The sequence below is a fragment of the Schistocerca cancellata genome, chromosome 6 (genome assembly GCF_023864275.1).
Source record: "Schistocerca cancellata isolate TAMUIC-IGC-003103 chromosome 6, iqSchCanc2.1, whole genome shotgun sequence".
In the NCBI taxonomy this organism is placed as follows: domain Eukaryota; kingdom Metazoa; phylum Arthropoda; class Insecta; order Orthoptera; family Acrididae; genus Schistocerca; species Schistocerca cancellata.
This window is the reverse complement of record NC_064631.1, coordinates 325,721,818-325,741,151: the sequence shown is the minus strand read 5'-3', so window position 1 is coordinate 325,741,151 and position 19,334 is coordinate 325,721,818. Positions and strand designations below refer to the sequence as shown.

At 37.7% G+C, this 19,334-nt stretch overlaps 1 protein-coding gene across 1 annotated transcript in view; it reads right to left on the bottom strand.

Moving 5' to 3' along the window:
* The window catches only part of LOC126190965 (non-lysosomal glucosylceramidase), a 250,969-nt gene that overhangs the window by 121,691 nt on the left and 109,944 nt on the right, over nt 1-19,334 (bottom strand). Inside the window, exons 6-7 of the mRNA XM_049931627.1 lie at nt 8,397-8,503; nt 5,128-5,248 (exon numbers count right to left, since the gene is read on the bottom strand). Of these exons, the coding sequence (XP_049787584.1) occupies nt 5,128-5,248; nt 8,397-8,503 (228 nt within the window). The remainder of the gene's footprint in view (nt 1-5,127; nt 5,249-8,396; nt 8,504-19,334) is intronic.

Genomic DNA, 19,334 nt, shown 5'->3' with positions numbered 1-19,334 from the left:
CTTCGGTATAAGGCTACACTCCAGACAAATACCTATAGAAATGACATCCAAACATTTAAATCTGTATTTGATGTTAACAAATTTCTTTTCTTCAGAACTGGATTTCTTGTCATCGTGAGTCTACACTTATATCATCTCTTCTTCAGCCTTCATCAGTTATTTTGCTGCCCAAATAGCAAATCCATCTACTACTTTAATTGCCACATTTCCTAATCTTATGCATAATTCCCTTAGCATCAACTGATTTAATTTGATTACATTCAATTATTCTTGTTTTGCTTTTGTTCACATTCATCTTACACCTTCCTTTCAAGACACTGTCCATTCCATTGAACTGCTCTTCCAACTCATTTGCTGTCTCTGACAGAATTATTTTTATTTCCTCTCCCTGAACTTTAATTCTTACTCCAAATTCTTGTTTGGTTTCCATTACTGCTTGTTCAATGTACAGATTGAATAACATCAGGGATAGGCTACAATACTGTCTCACTCCCTTCTCTACCACTGCTTCCCTTTCATGCCCCTCAACTCTTATAACTGCCATCAATTGCCATCTAATTTCTGTACAAGTCATATAGAGCCTTTTGCTCCTTGTATTTTACTCCTACCACCTTCAGAATTTCAAAGAGAATATTGCAATCAACAATGTCAAATGCTTTCTCCAAGTCTACAAATGCTATAATCATAGGTTTGTCTTCCCTTAACTTATTTTATAGGATAAGTCGTAGGGACAGTATTGCCTCACATGCTCCTATATTTCTCCAGAATCTTCCCTCAAGTTGGATTTCACATTTTTTCTTTTTTTTTTTTTTTTTGTTCTTGTAAAGAATTCATTTCAGTATTTTGCAACCATTACTTATGAAACTGTCAGCAACTGCTTTCTTTGAAATTTGAAATACTACATTCTTCTTGAATTCTGAGGGTATTTCGCCTATTTCATATATCATAGACGGAGTAGTTCTGTCAGGTCTGGCTCTACCAAGGCTATCAGTAGTTCTGATGAGATATTGTCTACCCCTGGGGCCTTGTTTTGACTTAGAACTTTCAGAGCTCTGTCAAATTCCCCTCACAATATCACATCTCCCATCTCATTTTCATCTGTATGCACTTCCCTTCTTGTAATATTGTCTTCAAGTGCATCTTCCTTGTATAAACCTTCTACATACTCCTTCCACTTTCAACTTTCCCTTCTGTGCTTAGGATTGGATTTCCGTCTGAGCTTTTGACATTCAAACAGCTGCTTCTCTTTTCCTCAAAAACCTGTAATTTTCCTGTATGTGGTATCTATCTTTCTCTTAGTGAAATATGGTTCTAAATTCTTATATTTGTTCTCCAGACATTCCTGATTGGCCATTTTGCACTACCTTGCAATCTCATTTTTTAAACGTTTGTATTCCCTTTCACCTGCTTCATTTACTGTATTTTTAAATTTGCTCTTTTCATCAATTAAATTCAATATCTCTTGCATTATCAAAGGATTTCTTCTAGGTCCTGTATTTTTACCTATTTGATACTCTGCTGCCTTCACTAATTGGTCTCTTAAACCTATCCACTCATCATCTCCTGTATTCCCTTCCCTTGTTCTAGTCAAATGTTACCTAACCCATCTTGGAAATTCTCAACCACCTCAGACTCTTTCACTTATCCTGGTCCCGTCTCATTAATTTTCTACCTTATTTTTTCCAATTTCTTCAGTTTTAATCTACAATTCATAACCAATAGATAGTGACTCCATATCACCTCTATAAATGTCTTACAATTTAAAACCTGGCTCATAAATCTCTGTCTAATCATTATATAATCGATCTGAAACCTTCCAGCATCTCTAGATCTCTTCCATGTATACAACCTTCTTTTATGTATCTTAAACCAAGTGTTAGTAATGATTAAATTATGCTCTGTGCAAAATTCTATCAGACGGCTTCTTGTTTCATTCCTTTCCACCTGTTCATATTCACCTACTATTTCTCCTCCTCTTCCTTTCCCTAATATCAAATTCCAATTACCCATCACTGTCAAATTTTTGTCTCCTTTAACTATCCAAATAATTTCTTTTTACCTCATCATACATTTCTTCAATCTCCTCATCAACTGTAGAGCCAGCTGGCATGTAAACTTTTACTACTGTGGTGGGTGTGGGCTTCATGTCTATCTTGGCTACTATAATGCATTCACTATGTTTTTTTATAGTAGCTTCTCAGTGTTCCTATTTTTTTTATTCATTATTAAACCTACTCCTGCTTAGTCTCTATTTGATTTGGTATTTATAACCTGCTTCATCTGACCAGAAGTTCTGTTCCTACCGCCACTGAACTTCACTAATTCCCACTACACTTAATTTCAATATAGCCATTTCATTTTTTAAATTTTCTAACCTATCTGCCTGATTAAATGATGTAACATTCCACAGTCCAGTCCGTAGGATGCCAGTTTTATTTTTCCTGATGGTGAGATCCTCCTGAAGAGTCCCTGCCTGGAGATCCAAATGAGGGATTATTTTACCCAAAAGGACGCCATCATCATTTAACCTGCAGACCTACAAGTGTGTCATTTATTAATTAATTTCTTGACAATCATTCGACTGATGTGGAAACATTAGAAGACACAGTAAATAACTCTGACGATTCTGTGAATTGTGGTCCGGACAACCACTGTTGTGCTTTAACGCCCAGAAATGAAATACAGTAACTTTCTATCCCAAAGAAAATGTGTAAAGAAAAGGCTGCAAATCTTTTGGTTACATGTAGGAGGGAGAAAAAACAAGTTTAAGCAGTGTGCAAAGTTGGTTTCATAAAATCTGAAGACAAATTTTATAATGGAATAAAGATTTATGACAAGTATGAAATATGTGCCACAATGAAACTCACAAGATTTAGAACTTTTTGGGAGAGTCAATGCACCTTTACCGAGAGAGATCTACAAGACTGGACTCTCTTAACTGCAATGAGATGAACATTACTAATTTCCAGGTTTCTTCAACCTGGTTAACTAGAGTTAGGAAATTATATGGAAAAGAAAGTCTTTCAATTACGAAGTTTGCCCCCCAAATAAATGTGTAGAGGAGATGTCATTAACATGTATTACTACGGAGAAATTCACAGCTAATATGACAATGAAGCTTCTATTATCCCCTCAGTCAGTCAGCTTTCATGTGAGAACTGCCTGGAAACTGCACTTTATGATTTTGAGCTTGTGCAGTCTATGAATGGTATGACCCATTTGTATACAACAATTCCAGTCATAAGTTTTAGTAGATTGCGATTTTCTGCAGCTTTATACCTGTATTCAGAAACAGGAACAAAAATTAATGAAAGGATTGTTCACTTGCAAAAATTTTGTATCTACATAGCAAAACCTGGAAAAATGGGAGAAGAATTTTCAATGTTACATCCAGAATGTCTTTTACCATATGCATAACTCATTGTCTTTGCAATCTCTTGGCCTGGACATAACACCACATCTGCCTTCAAGACAATGATGAAAGGACTGTTAGTACAATGCAGATTCCACCCAGAACTAATAGTGTGATTCATTCTCTCGACAAAAATATTTTTCAACACCATAATGCATTTTTCAGAAAATTGTCAGACAACAATTTTTGATAGCCCTTTCTCATTTCAGGTTTATCAGTGGAACAGTACTGTCAAATCAATCATTTCTGCATTATCAGTTTGTGTCATCACATTTTACAAATCAGATAAAATATCCCTGCTATGTAGCACAGTATGTAGAACAATGGCCATGACATTTTCTTACTCTCACCTAATTCTATACAAAAAAACTAGTAATTTCTGTAAAGTGCCTTAATGCAGTAATTTTTTTGTTTATCAGATGTGCCTGGTGTCAGGAAAATGTTTGTTTTAATCACCCGATGGACACTTCATATTTTGTGATAATTACAGTGAATAAACAAGGAACTGCTACACAGTTAGCCAAACATAAATTATTCAAAAATTAGCACAAGAATTGTGCTGAAGGAACTGTTATAAAATATGTAATGTCTACAAACTGAAGTCCAATTGACAGAAGTCTCTGTAATATATCATCATACACTGCATAAATTTTTTTTTTCTTCTTTCTCCTCTGGTAGTCAACTGTGTAACAGTTACATTTGCAACAGTTTAGCTGTCAATATGAACTGCAAGTTATTCATAAACTTTATGATTTGAGACAGTTCTGGTATGGTTCAAGTGCTTAAAATTAACATATATGTACTTTTGACTTTGCACTATGTGGTGATATGTTCTCTCATCACGGCTGTGTCTCCCAATTTTCCAATGTTTGTGCCATGTAGGAAGGGCTGTACAAACTGATGTTATAATTGGTTCTTTGTGAGGCAAAAACGAATAACTTTATCATTTTTTACACATACTTGTGGCATGCCTTAGCATGCTAAAATTTTGACAATGCATTTCTTTTAATGTATTCTTGTGTGAAAATTTTCAGAGTAGGCTTCGACATGTCAGATTGGACCATCCCCTTGTTAGTTCAGTATGTAGCATGTAGATGTCATTTGCGTCAGTTTCTGTGCAGTTAAGCAGGCTACTGTCAGGTTGATGTTGACTGTAGCCTTTGTGCTGACCTTTGCCAAAGTGGCAGAAAATGTAGAAAGGGTGCAAATTCACCATTTTATAGTGACACTAAGATGAATCAATGTAACCCATGGCAGAGATAACTTGAGCTTATTTAAAGACTTTTTTATGGCATTTTATTGAATGTGATAAAATTACACACATAAACCAGCAGGGTGAAGAATTGTCTTTATAAGAACCACTTATATATTTATTTTTTTATGTTGTGTTATTGAGTTACAGAAACCAGAAACTGTAATTTACTGGTCGAAGATAGATCCCATTTCAACTCCCTTTTTTTGGTAACCTTTCCTAACAAGGTTCTGCAAAATCAAAAGGTATTTGAACTTTTATAACACTCTTAATTTAAGTCAGAAAGTAACCTTAATCCAAAACTGAATAAAATGAAGTCCACTGCATCAATTTCAGCATACTGTGAAAGAAAAATGGATAGCTTGTGATAGAAGCCACATTAGTTGAAAAAGGACCTAATGAAACAAAAGAGAAAACATAGCTGATTCATGCACAAAACCAATCCATTTATATTTGCTCTTACTTGTTTCTTCACTTCTGTCAGAGAGAGAAGTGAGTTCACAATGCTGTTGCAGATCTTCCCACAATTCTTTCCCATTTCCATTAGGGTCAAACTGAACCATATGACTCACATTTACACCTTCCTGAAACGACATAAAATTTGAATGTATTAGACTTAAAGGACAAACATGTAAGAAATATAGCAACATGGGCAGTTGCTCAGATTAATACATGGCTACAGGACATTCACATACATTACCTCACAACAGAAATATGAAGATCTCCATATTCAGTGAGACAGTAGAAGTATTTTAGTAAAAAGAAACACACATGATGCAAAGGTCATATATACTAAATCATATGAATAATCCAGTGTAACTACAATATAAATTATTTAGTATTATTTAATGTAAATGATGTTATGCTGCATACAACAAAATGTGTGTCAGAATGGTTATCATACTTCAGTCATGGTAACTACTGGTTACTTTCATTGCATGCAGAGTCTGAACATGAGCTTCTAAAACGCTTTTGTGATGAGTAGCAACTAAATAAATAAAAAATACATTTACAAAGTCACAAAAGACTATGGAAATCAAACTGGTATTTTGATATGTTGATTTCTCATGTTTTCTTCTGCCTGGTTTAATGGTTTTTGGCAATGCCAACTTTTTTTTCTGCCACTAACAAGTTGTCTGTCCAAGTGAATGGCCAACACCAAACTGTGGCTAAAAGACAGCAGTTGATGAGCATGCTGCAACAGAGTATTTTAAGCTTCAACAACAGCTCCACAGCCCACGCTATCAACACAACTTTTCTGAATTGTACAGGTTGGAACTCTCCTTGCAACATTTCCTTTATCCCAGCAATCCCTCTGGCTTCAACCTTTGATAGGCCTTGTCCTCCACTTGCCTTTATGCATTTTGCTACCTCCACTCATACCTCAAACACACTTTTTATCCTCTTCTCCTAAAACACATCCACAGCCCTCCCCTCCCCTCCCCTCCCTCCCCCCCCCCCCCAAAAAAAACAGGCTCTCTATGCTATCCCTGCACACTCCCTCAGGCAGCACTACATCGTCATTCCCCTCCTGGTACCACAACCCTCCTGTACCCCCCACTATCCACGTCAGCCCAAGATCACTGTTCAACAAAATTGGGCCTCACAGTGAAAAGATGACAGTGGCAATGTCTGTATGAGTCATGCATGCATGTCTGTATGAGTGAGTCAGAGTGTGTGTGTGTGTGTGTGTGTGTGTGTGTGTGTGTGTGTGTGTGTGTGTGTGTGTTTTGCTACATCTGATGAAGGACTTTGTCAGATAGCTTAATAATACCCAACACACTACTTTTAAATGTGCCTGCTTGACACCCAATGCCTACTCTATATAATGAGTAGTAATCTGCCATAATTACTTTTGTTGTTATTCCATCCTTATTTTCAGTGTTTGACTTCACTGAGGCAAAGTACTTATTGTACCTCCATTTTATAAGATAAAGCCCCAATAAATGAGGAAAAGTAATCATCATATAGCACACTGATGATTTGTTTTGGGGACTCCAAGTTAGATGGCAATTCTATCTTTGCACATCTTGTTCTTCAGGGTTTTCAGGCCTTAGGTGTAATCACTGTCTGGTTGGAGTCCAGGCACCAAGCACAGACAACAGCATTACTTGAAACACTTGAAGAGGATGAGTAGATCAGCTGTAGAAATATCGTATGCAAAAATTCAATAGTGACAGAAGTTAGACTGTTTGATGTGACCACTATTAAACATCTAATTCCTTCATGTTCCCTCAAACACTGAGCTTAAAATTCCTTTCATTTCACAATTGCCATGGGAATGAGGAAGTTTCTAACTGGAAGTATTTAAACAAACAAGTATAGCCACTAGTTTAGTGATGGGCAAATCACACACTAACCAAAGAATGCATTCCATTTTGTGCATCACATATACAATTAATTTTTTAAGTATTCCTTAAAGAAATATGGTAATAGAAAGTCCTTGATGGAATATAAAAGTAACAACTCACTGTATATCAGAGAATCTCTGGCATTGATGGAAGCACCTCATACTACTAATTTATCATTATGAGCCACAAGGATATCCATCTTACAATATGACATTAAAAAAACCCAATCCCCAGCCTTGAAGAGTCATAGTATAAGAGGTACAACATAGCAGAGACGACGAAATCTGGCATCCACATTGGATAAGGACAGGTGACAGATACTGTTGGTCATCTTTTCAGAGACAGACCAGCATGTGGAAGACACTGAAAAATGAGGAAAAGGCAGACAGTGTCATCTCCGATCAACTGGTCAAATTGTAGACAGCAGGCAGAGGAGAGTATGTGTATGTAAACCTTGTATTTCACAGTTAAGGTTGTTCTGACCTTCAAGTGTTAATCCACAATCTTTAATATTGCTAACACTGACTATAATAACCTGCAACAAGCATCACAGAGCAATTTGACACTTTTCACAAATAACAAGTTCTGCCAGGGGTAAAAGAAGCAATAAATGACCAAAAATATCTAGGACTGACCAGGGTTCAGACATTGAACCTTTGGATTTGTAGTCTTGATACTTACTCACCAAACCATTCTATGTGAGACAGAAATGTTTAAACAGTTTTCCATTGTTTGCAAATGAATTTGTAATACTCTTAGTTACTGGTAACAAAAGCCATGGCAAACATTAAAATGGCAATTTATTTATTTTGTGTGTTGTATGAGTGTTCCATAAATAAGAAGTCCTGTTATGGAACAAAGGTTCATGATAAGCACAAAAAGTACTGAATTAGTGCAGATAAGTAAATGGAGCCAGATACCAAAAGGAAAAAGCAGATACCAACTGCACACATCACCAAGTCTAACAAATGTTTTTTTTTTGTATAGCTGTATAACTATGTCATACATATTCCATCACGAAAGAACAGCATCCACAATGTAGCATACTTTTTGTGCTGATTCTATAACACCAAAGCACATCTAACAGCCCTGTAAAAGTGATCATGTATGAATACGACAACAACAACTATTGCTACCACCACCACCACCACCACCACCACCCGCCACCATATAATTACATTGTCAATAAAAGGTTATTCCAGAGCAAGTGTCATGAAAATCTAGATCTCCATTACAAATGCTGTTATAATGCATTACATGGAAAAATAAAATACATTTTTCTTTGTTTTGATCTGAAAGTGTTCTTGAAGCAAGAAACCAAAACTAGCCTGGAATTATTCAAATGTGACAATCAAACACGAAAGACAAGTTAAAACCTCACCTCTGCCTTTGCTGAAATGGCATAAGTGCATGGCATACCACCAACAGTGTGGTGTATTAAAACACCCTTAGCACTGTCAGTCTGAAATGCTTCACTCCAGCAACCTCCTGAAAGACAGAATTTTACTGTAACAGCATTAGAGGACACAAAGCCAAAGAAAATTAGCATAGCAATATATAAATTGTAATATGTGTTATTTCCCAAAAATAATATGTGAGAAGAGGTGTATCTACATACCAGCTGTAGAAATAGGAAGACCAGAAATGAGTTAACAGATGAAGTGACTTAAAAATAATGTTAAATAACATAACTTCAGGGTTGCCACAAGTTTCCCCAAGTGAAATTCACTGATATTTCCCTAATTTCCATACAAGTTTTAGCATTTTTTCCTGACAAATTTTGAGATCTCAAGGGTAAATTAAGAATTAAGGTGAAAATCAGTCTTTGTCGCTACGGTACATAAACAGTAATGCAAATGAGGCAATATCTAAAAGAAACTTGCATGCAGATGGTGTTCCCTGATGTGAGCAAAATCTTAGGTACTAACATCAACATCTTTTGTAATTAACTGTTTTTAGATGGAGAAAGTAAGCCAAATGGTATATGCGTTTCATTAAGACCACTGATGTTACTTTATTACAATAAAATGAAACACATTTTGTGAGAAACATACCCATTTCCTCGGACAAGACAGATTTAAAATACCTTCACTGATTTCAGGAATAACCTCAGAAAAAAGTAAGCCTCCTGAAGAAAGTGTACAAGGTGGGGAAGAATTTTGTAAACCAACACTACAGATGACTACCAATAAAATGTTGGTTCTACTATGTTCGTTATTGTCAGCTATTACCCACTGCGTTACAGCTATTATTTTACTGGTTTTTTGTGATTTTTCTTTCAATAAATATACAAGTGCACAACATACAAACTGCCAGGGACTGACAATTTTCTCCTTCTTGTTGTCCATACTTTCTAACACACAAACTACTTTTGAAGTGCCAAAATGTACTAGAAGTGCATGGCATACCATTAACAGTGTGGTCCATGGATAAACCATGAAAATTCACTGCATTACGCCACACGAAACAGACCCGGCCTGCAGGCAGATCGGTGAAACTAGATCAGACAAGCAGGGCCTACACATTAGAGGGAACCAAATGGCTTCAAATTGGCAGGCCCAATCCATTACAGATACCCATAGAAGTGGGCTGCGGTTTTAACCCATCACGGAAATCCACATGTGCGGCTGCTATTCATGAACTACAGGCAACATGTTGATGAAATGAGACCACTGTGATCTATCCATGCAACAGATAAATTGTTCAAATACTCTGAGAATCAGCAATAATGAGGAAAGGTAGCAACTCACCATAAAGATGATGGCTGAGCTGCAGACAGGCATGTTGAAAAGACAATCACATTCTCACAACTAAATTGTCAGCCATAGCTTTTGTCATAAAATGAGATCCCACACACATTCACACTATCACTCACACACAACTCATGCACACATGACGGCCGTCTCTGCCCGTCACATCTACAGTCTCTCAGAATCAGATTCTAGCAAACCACTCCTGATGCCTCCCTGCCTCTCACTGGCAGCTGCTAGGCTAGTGGCAAGAAGTAGTGGCAGCATTGACTGCAAGCTGAGCAGAGTGTAGGAAGGAGTGAAGCCGTAGTAATGCGGGGGTAGGGAAGTGGTGCATGTACATCTACATCTACATCTACATTCTACATCTACATTTATACTCCGCAAGCCACCCAACGGTGTGTGGCGGAGGGCACCTTACGTGCCACTGTCATTACCTCCCTTTCCTGTTCCAGTCGCGTATGGTTCGCGGGAAGAACGACTGTCTGAAAGCCTCTGTGCGCGCTCTAATCTCTCTAATTTTACATTCGTGATCTCCTCGGGAGGTATAAGTAGGGGGAAGCAATATATTCGATACCTCATCCAGAAACGCACCCTCTCGAAACCTGGCGAGCAAGCTACACCGCGATGCAGAGCGCCTCTCTTGCAGAGTCTGCCACTTGAGTTTGTTAAACATCTCTGTAACGCTATCACGGTTACCAAATAACCCTGTGACGAAATGCGCCGCTCTTCTTTGGATCTTCTCTATCTCCTCCGCCAACCCGATCTGGTGCGGATCCCACACTGATGAGCAATACTCAAGTATAGGTCGAACGAGTGTTTTGTAAGCCACCTCCTTTGTTGATGGACTACATTTTCTAAGGACTCTCCCAATGAATCTCAACCTGGTACCCGCCTTACCAACAATTAATTTTATATGATCATTCCACTTCAAATCGTTCCGCACGCATACTCCCAGATATTTTACAGAAGTAACTGCTACCAGTGTTTGTTCCGCTATCATATAATCATACAATAAAGGATCCTTCTTTCTATGTATTCGCAATACATTACATTTGTCTGTGTTAAGGGTCAGTTGCCACTCCCTGCACCAAGTGCCTATCCACTGCAGATCTTCCTGCATTTCGCTACAATTTTCTAATGCTGCAACTTCTCTGTATACTACAGCATCATCCGCGAAAAGACGCATGGAACTTCTGACACTATCTACTAGGTCATTTATATATATTGTGAAAAGCAATGGTCCCATAACACTCCCCTGTGGCACGCCAGAGGTTACTTTAACGTCTGTAGACGTCTCTCCGTTGATAACAACATGCTGTGTTCTGTTTGCTAAAAACTCTTCAATCCAGCCACACAGCTGGTCTGATATTCCGTAGGCTCTTACTTTGTTTATCAGGCGACAGTGCGGAACTGTATTGAACGCCTTCCGGAAGTCAAGAAAAATAGCATCTACCTGGGAGCCTGTATCTAATATTTTCTGGGTCTCATGAACAAATAGAGCGAGTTGGGTCTCACACGATCACTGTTTCCGGAATCCATGTTGATTCCTACATAGTAGATTCTGAGTTTCCAAAAACGACATGATACTCAAGCAAAAAACATGTTCTAAAATTCTACAACAGATCGACGTCAGAGATATAGGTCTATAGTTTTGCGCATCTGCTCGACGACCCTTCTTGAAGACTGGGACTACCTGTGCTCTTTTCCAATCATTTGGAACCTTCCGTTCCTCTAGAGACTTGCGGTACACGGCTGTTAGAAGGGGGGCAAGTTCTTTTGTACTCGGCTGCACCCAGACAGCAGCGATGCACGACACTTCAGTAAACAAACCATTTCATCTACTGAGACAAAAATGAGATTTTCCCAGTTTTTTCCCCCCAAATTTCCCTGATATTTCCCTGACGTGTTTGAAATTCCCTGATTTCCAGAACCTGTGGTAACCCTGAATTACTCTGGTTGCCTTCTTATTTCTGGTGTGAATTCTTTTTTAACTATTTGACTGCTACATTTGAGACTTGGTGGCTGTCCCTCAGGTGCTGAATACTTCCTTTTCTACTCCCCACCCCCTCTATGGGTTTTGGACAGACACTGGGACAGTTAGGAGTCTATATTTACATTCATGTCAGATGTATTTCCAGATGTATACACACGTTTACAACTGACATATCTATACATTTTCTTTAGACTGGACTAAACAATTATTTATTGTTGAATTTTTTTGCAATACACCCTTAAGCATCGAAAAGCACACAGTTAAACTGCACTCTTCACAACACAACTTGTTTGTTGCCAAAGACTTTTTTTGCATGGATTGGCACATCTTATAGGACACACTTTACATTTGCCACCACCTGCTTTTTTTTCAATTCAGTGTGAAAGGTTTCAAAAATTCCTCCAACTACAATGAAGTGAATTTTTTTATACTACATTTTTGATGTTTACTTTCAGAAAAAACAAATGCTCCGACTATTACCATATCCTAATTACTTTTTTTTTTTTTTTTTTTTTAATTTGCTGTACCACTTACAAGAGTTTTACATACTTTCCACCATTTTGATAAGCAAGTAGCTTTCCTCAACTAAGCCCACCAATTTATTATATCAAATTACCATGCACTGTTTCCATTTTAAGAAGCCAGTTTTCTGATCTCTTTTCAAGCATTTCAGTTTTGTGCAAAGACGACAGCATGAAAATTCTCTTTGTATCCTGCCATTTTGTAGCAATCACTTTTGCTGATTTTGAAGATATGAATGTTACGTCTCCTGTCTTCCATTTCTCCTCCATTAGCTTCCTTTCTCTGAATGTTCAACTGACTGTGCCACATGTATCTGTTCCTACATCATACTGCCAATAAAACAGATCATGGTCCGTACACCAATTATCTATGAAAAATGTATGCCATTTTTTGTAAATAAGGCTCAAATAATGGGGCAACTGTATTTCCAGACATCATGTACAACAATTATCAATGTCTGTTTCTGCTGCAACATAAACAACAGAATCTAGTAGAGGATACATCTCACAACTGCAGATTACAAAAATTTTAATGCCAAATCTAATTCCTCTTTTCTGGGATGTACTTCATTACTTTTCAGATGACCTTTGATGACACCACAGTTTATCTCTGCTGAGTTTCTAGCAGAAAGTTTTGATGAAAAAATTTGGAAAATGTATAATTTCCGAGAAACAATCCTCATTTTGAGGCAAGGTGTTGTCATGAAAGTATAGCAGACTAGACAATGGAAGATACCAATCTTTGAAGTTTACTTTGGGAAAAGACATTGTTTACAACAAGGATCTGCTGACAATTATTCACGCATCTTTAACCTTTTTACTCTTGTCTTTAAAAAAAGCAGATGCAAAAAAAAAAAAAAAAAACATTTTAGTGGCATCTGTGTCACTTGCCTTGCTTATTGCAAAGTCTGTCCTCTCTTCAGTATTAGCTAAGCAATACTTATAACAATAATTTATTTCCTGGAAAGTCTTTCAAAAGATTTTTGTATTTAGAAAAGTCTAACAGTTTTCACTTGCATTTACTTGAACATTCATACTGACGTAAATCAAATAGATACCTCTCTGCATGTGTATTCGCACATTTCTACTTTACTGGTGTTTTCTTTAGGCTTATAAAGACAATGAGATCTGTATGACATATACAGCAGCTTTGTCTTTTTGATGTTGCCACTGTGGTAATAAGTACAGATTGTGAAAATCAGCTTGTGAGACTAGAAAATCATTCACAAAAGTATATTCTTCTTCCAAATTTGTATCAGTTGATGAACATAGAAACTCTTCACAATTTTTCACCATCAACATCTGCCCTTACTTATTCAGAGCTCAGGATTTTCTTATGTGCTATGATAAGCTACAATCTAATGAAGTTTGTACTCCAACACAGCTAAGCACTTAACATTCATGAGCCTCCAAACATATATGTCAGCTGACGGCAACGAGGACATGTTGGTGCTGAATTTTTGTGGTAGTCAACCACACTCAGGGCACAGCACACTTCAATTCTTGTTGCAGTCCATCACAGCAGACTGCTCTCCTCACTTTCAGTTTAACACTGTTATTAACATGAAGTAACACTTGGCTGTATCACAAATAATCTGCCCGTCTACCTAAATCTGATTCTTCTTCTCAACATATTTAAAAGCTGACAATCTATATTAAGATTTATCAAATCTATGTCACATTTATCTGAAGGACAGGGTGAGCAGCAATCTGTGGATGTTTGCTGATAATACTGTAGTGTGTGGGAAGGTGTAGTCGTTGAGTGTCTGTAAGAATACACAATACAACTTTGACCAAATTTCTAGTTGATGTGATGAATGATAGCTTACTCTAAATGTGTACATTTACCGTATTTTATGGACCATACAAATCGCCTCCTCCATGCTCCATGAACCATGGATCTTGCCGTTGGTGGGAAGGCCCACATGCCTCAGCGATACAGATAGCCGTACCATAGGTGCAACAACAACAGAGGGGTGTCTGTTGAGAGGCCAGACAAACATGTGGTTTCTGAAAAGGGACAGCAGCCTTTTTAGTAGTTGCAGGGGCAACAGTCTGGATGATTGACTGATCTGGCCTTTTAACACTAACCAAAATGGCCTTGCTGTCCTGGTACTGCAAACGGCTTAGCAAGGGGAAACTACAGCCATAATTTTTCCTGACGGCATGCAGCTTTACTGTATAGTTAAATGATGATGGCGTCCTCTTGGGTAAAATATTCTGGAGGTAAAATAGTCCCCCATTCGGATCTCCGGGCGGGGACTACTCAGGAGGATGTCGTTATCAGGAGAAAGAAATCTGGTGTTCTACAGATCGGAGCATGGAATGTCAGATCCCTTAATCGGGCAGGTAGGTTAGAATATTTAAAAAGGGAAATGGATAGATTAAAGATATAGTGGGAATCAGTGAAGTTCAGTGGCAGTAGGAACAAGACTTCTGGTCAGGTGAATACAGGGCTATAATTACAAAATCAAATAGGGGTAATGCAGGAGTAGGTTTAATAATGAATTTAAAAAAGAAAAGAAAAGAAAATAAGAGTGCAGGTAAGCTACTACAAAGAACATAATGAACGCATTATTGTGGCCAAGATAGACACGAAGCCCACGCCTACCACAGTAGTACAAGTTTATATGCCAACTAACTCTGCAGATGAAGAAGAGATTGATGAAAAAAGTATGATGAGATAAAAGAAATTATTCAGATAGTGAAGGGAGACGAATATTTAAATGTCATGGGTGACTGGAATTCGATAGTATGAAAAGGAAGAGAAGGAAACTTAGTAGGTAAATATGGAATGGGGGTAAGAAATGAAAGAGGAAGCCGCCTGGTAGAATTTTGCACAGAGCATAACTTAATCATGCTTGGTTCAAGAATCATGAAACAAGGTTGTATACACGGAAGAGGCCTGGAGATACTGACAGGTTTCAGATAGATTATATAATGGTAAGACACATTTAGAACCAGATTTTAAATTGTAAGATATTTCCAGAGGCTGATGTGGACTTTGACCACAATCTATTGGTTATGAACTGCAGAGTAAAACTGAAGAAACTACAAAAAGGTGCTAATTTAAGGAGATGGGACCTGGATAAACTGACAGACCCAGAGGTTGTAGAGAGTTTCATGGAGAGCATAAGGGAACAATTGACAGAAATGAGGGAAAGAAATATAATAGAAGAAGAATGGATAGCTTTCAGGGATGAAATAGTGAAGGCAGCAGAGGATCAAGTAGGTAAAAAGACGAGGGCAAGTAGAAATCCTTGGGTAACAGACGAAATATTGAATTCAACTGATGAAAGGAGAAAACACAAAAATGCAGAAAATGAAGCAGGCAAAAAGGAATACAAACATCTCACAATTGACATTGACAGGAAGTGCAAAACGGCGAAGCAGGGATGACTAGAGGACAAATGTAAGGATGTAGAGGCTTATCTCACTAGGGGTAAGATAGATACTGCCCACAGGAAAATTAAAGAGACCTTTGGAGAAAAGAGAACCACTTGTATAAATATCAAGAGCTCAGATGGAAACCCATTTCTAAGCAAAGAAGAGAAAGCAGAAAGGTGGAAGGAGTATATAGAGGGCATGTACAAGGGTGATGTACTTGAGGACAATATTATGGAAATGGAAGAGGATGAAGATGAAGATGAAATGGGAGATATGATACTGTGTGAAGAGTTTGACAGAGCACTGAAAGATCTGAGTCAAAACAAGGCCCCAGGAGTAGACAACATTCCATTAGAACTACTGATGGCCTTGGGAGAGCCAGTCCTGACAAAACTCTACCATCTGGTGAGCAAGATGTATGAGACAGGTGAAATACCCTCAGACTTCAAGAAGAATATAATAATTCCAATCCCAAAGAAGGCAGGTGTTGACAGATGTGAAAATTACCGAACTATCAGTTTAATAAGTCACGGTTGCAAAATACTAACACAAATTCTTTACAGACAAATGTAAAAACTGGTAGAAGCCGACCTTGGGGAAGATCAGTTTGGATTCCGTAGAAATGTTGGAACACGTGAGGCAATACTGACCCTACAACTTATCTTAGAAGGTAGATTAAGGAAAGGCAAACCTACTTTTCTAGCATTTGTAGACTTAGAGAAAGCTTTTGACAATGTTGACTGGAATACTCTCTTTCAAATTCTGAAAGTGGCAGGGGTAAAATACAGGAAGTGAAAGGCTATTTACAATTTGTACAGAAACCAGGTGGCAGTTATAAGAGTCGAGGGGCATGAAAGGGAAGCAGCAGTTGGGAAGGGAGGGGGACATGATCGTAGCATATCCCCGATGTTATTCAATTTGTATATTGAGCAAGCAGTAAAGCAGCTAAAAGAAAAATACGGAGTAGGTATTAAAATCCATGGAGAAGAAATAAAAACCTTGAGGTTCGCCAATGACATTGTAATTCTGTCCGAGACAGCAAAGGACCTGGAAGAGCAGCTGAACGGAATGGACAGTGTCTTGAAAGGAGGATATAAGATGAACATCAACAAAACCAAAACGAGGATCATGGAATGTAGTCGAATTAAATCGGGTGATGCTGAGGGGAATTAGATTAGGAAATGAAATGCTTAAAGTAGCAAATGAGTTTTGCTATTTGGGGAGCAAAATAACTGATGATGGTCAAAATAGAGAGGATATAAAATGTAGACTGGCAATGGTAAGGAAAGCATTTCTGAAGAATAGAAATTTGTTAACATTGAGTATAGATTTAAGTGTCAGGAAGTTGTTTCTGGAAGTATTTGTATGGAGTGTAGCCATGTATGGAAGTGAAACATGGATGATAAATAGTTTGGACAAGAAGAGAATGGCTTTCGATATGTGGTGCTACAGAAGAATGCTGAAGATTAGATGGGTAGATAACATAACTAACGAGGAGGTATTGAATAGGATTGGGGAGAAGAGAAGTTTGTGGCAAGGGATCGGTTGGTAGGACATGTTCCGAGACATCAAGGGATCACCAATTTAGTACTGGAGGACAGCATGGAGTGTAAAAATCATAGAGGGAGACCAGAGATGAATACACTAAGCAGATTCAGAAGGATGTAGGTTGCAGTAGGTACTGGGAGATGAAGCAGCTTGTGCAGGATAGAGTATCATGGGGAGCTGCATCAAACCAGTCTCTGGACTGAACCCACAACAACAAGATGCACCTTAGTTTTTAAGCAATTTTTTAAATAACATTTTTATTATTAGATTACAAAGCTAGACAAAAAATCTTAGGTTATAAAACTGAACTGACCTACAGAATCCCTAAAAATTGTCTTCTAGCCTTTCTTCTTCTTCTTCCTCCTCCTCTTCATCGTCATCATTGTTCTCCTCATATATAAGATGGTCTTCACTGCCACTGAGAGCATTACTTATGCTTCACTCAATCTAGACCATGACTGCTTCATCAGGGTGTATACACAGACAAGGAAAAAAAATCCCCTGTTTTTTCTGAATTTACTGGTTAAAAAATACACTTTCACCTTGGTGAAAATACACTTTTCCTGTGTTAAGTAACAGTATAGTTTTCCTCGGGATCATAAAATTTACCAGTCCTTTTAATGGTTAAGGTTTTATACACCGGCGTAGAACCTCCTGCCAGTTTAGGAAATGAACCCCGGAAAAAAAAGTGTGTTCTGGAAAGATCTTTAATTTGCAGCAACATGTCCACTGTATATTTTTGTATTACAGAAGTATATATTCGAGTTCAACCAAACAGAGAACATTAGTTTCTGTAGCATTGAAATTGAGATCGCAATGCCGTTTTGTAAGCCAATCATAGCTCATGTCACATGATCTCACCAACCAATGATAGCAGATCACATTTACATGGGGCTCCCAAAACCGGATTTCATAAACAATCTTCCAATACCGCTCCTGGTTACCGGTTTTCCAGTTCCGCAATCTATTTTCACTGCCATGTACATGCAGCCGGTACTGAAACATGCTAGGGCTGTCTGCTTTCGTCTGTTTTAAAAAAAAAAAATTCTGCTAATATTGAGGGAGTGACTTTTTGTACAGTGAAAGATACGTGGAAATATGAGACTGAAGCTGTTTACACCTCATCTTACTGAAGAGAAATAGCAACAGTGCTGACTAAACCATAAACTGTATCTTCTGTTTTCCAGGCACCATAGTTAACTGGGCTAGCAAATCCATTTCATACCTTAATGTGTAAACATGACAGCGAAAAATGGTTTCCGAAATTCACTTTTCATCTTTCAGAAGATGTGTCACATGTAAATGTAGTGATTCAGAGCATAGGACACATGATGTAGTCAGCCTATGGCAACATCACTGTTAAGTAGTGCAAACACTCAAATAGGAAATGTTAATGGTATAAATTAATGTACTTAGTGTAGCTACAAGAAAAGCTAAGCTTTCACATGCAATATTTGTCTTTTTTGCACGTGTTACACTTTGATACATGACACAAATGTGCCAGTAAAATTTTAAGTAATGACATAAATGTCTCTGGTCTTTTGGGCTCAAAATTCTTGTAAGTGGCTGGCGCTCAAAGTGTTAGGCTTTAAATGAAACTCAAACACTGTGTGATTTAAGAAATTCAAAGCACATGCACACACGTAATATACCTCATATTGTGTAAAATTAAATGTACTTTGAAAGTAACGCTTTTCAAACGACCAATCGCAATATTTTCCAGCGACCTGTTAGAATTCGCTTCATCAGTTGCCAGAGAGCACCATAAAACGGCGTTACTGTACCTGCGCAGCTACGATGACGTAGGTATGTTCGTATGTATAAGGCATTAAGAGATCTTACATTATGCCATAAATGAAACAGGACATCAGAGATACTCCAAGAGTATTTGAATTTCGTAAACCATACTAAACTGCATAATTTGTATGTCCAAATTCACATAGAGGTACGCCCCAAGCTGATATTAAACTTTTCAGTGTGGTTTTTAGACTGCAAATTTTCTTGAAGTACCAGTATTGTATTATCTCATGTTTAGTTCTTTATTATGGCTTAATGTCATATGTCACAAAAGATAACAATGTGCACTTGAAATTCCACAAACAGTTGACACTAGCCAA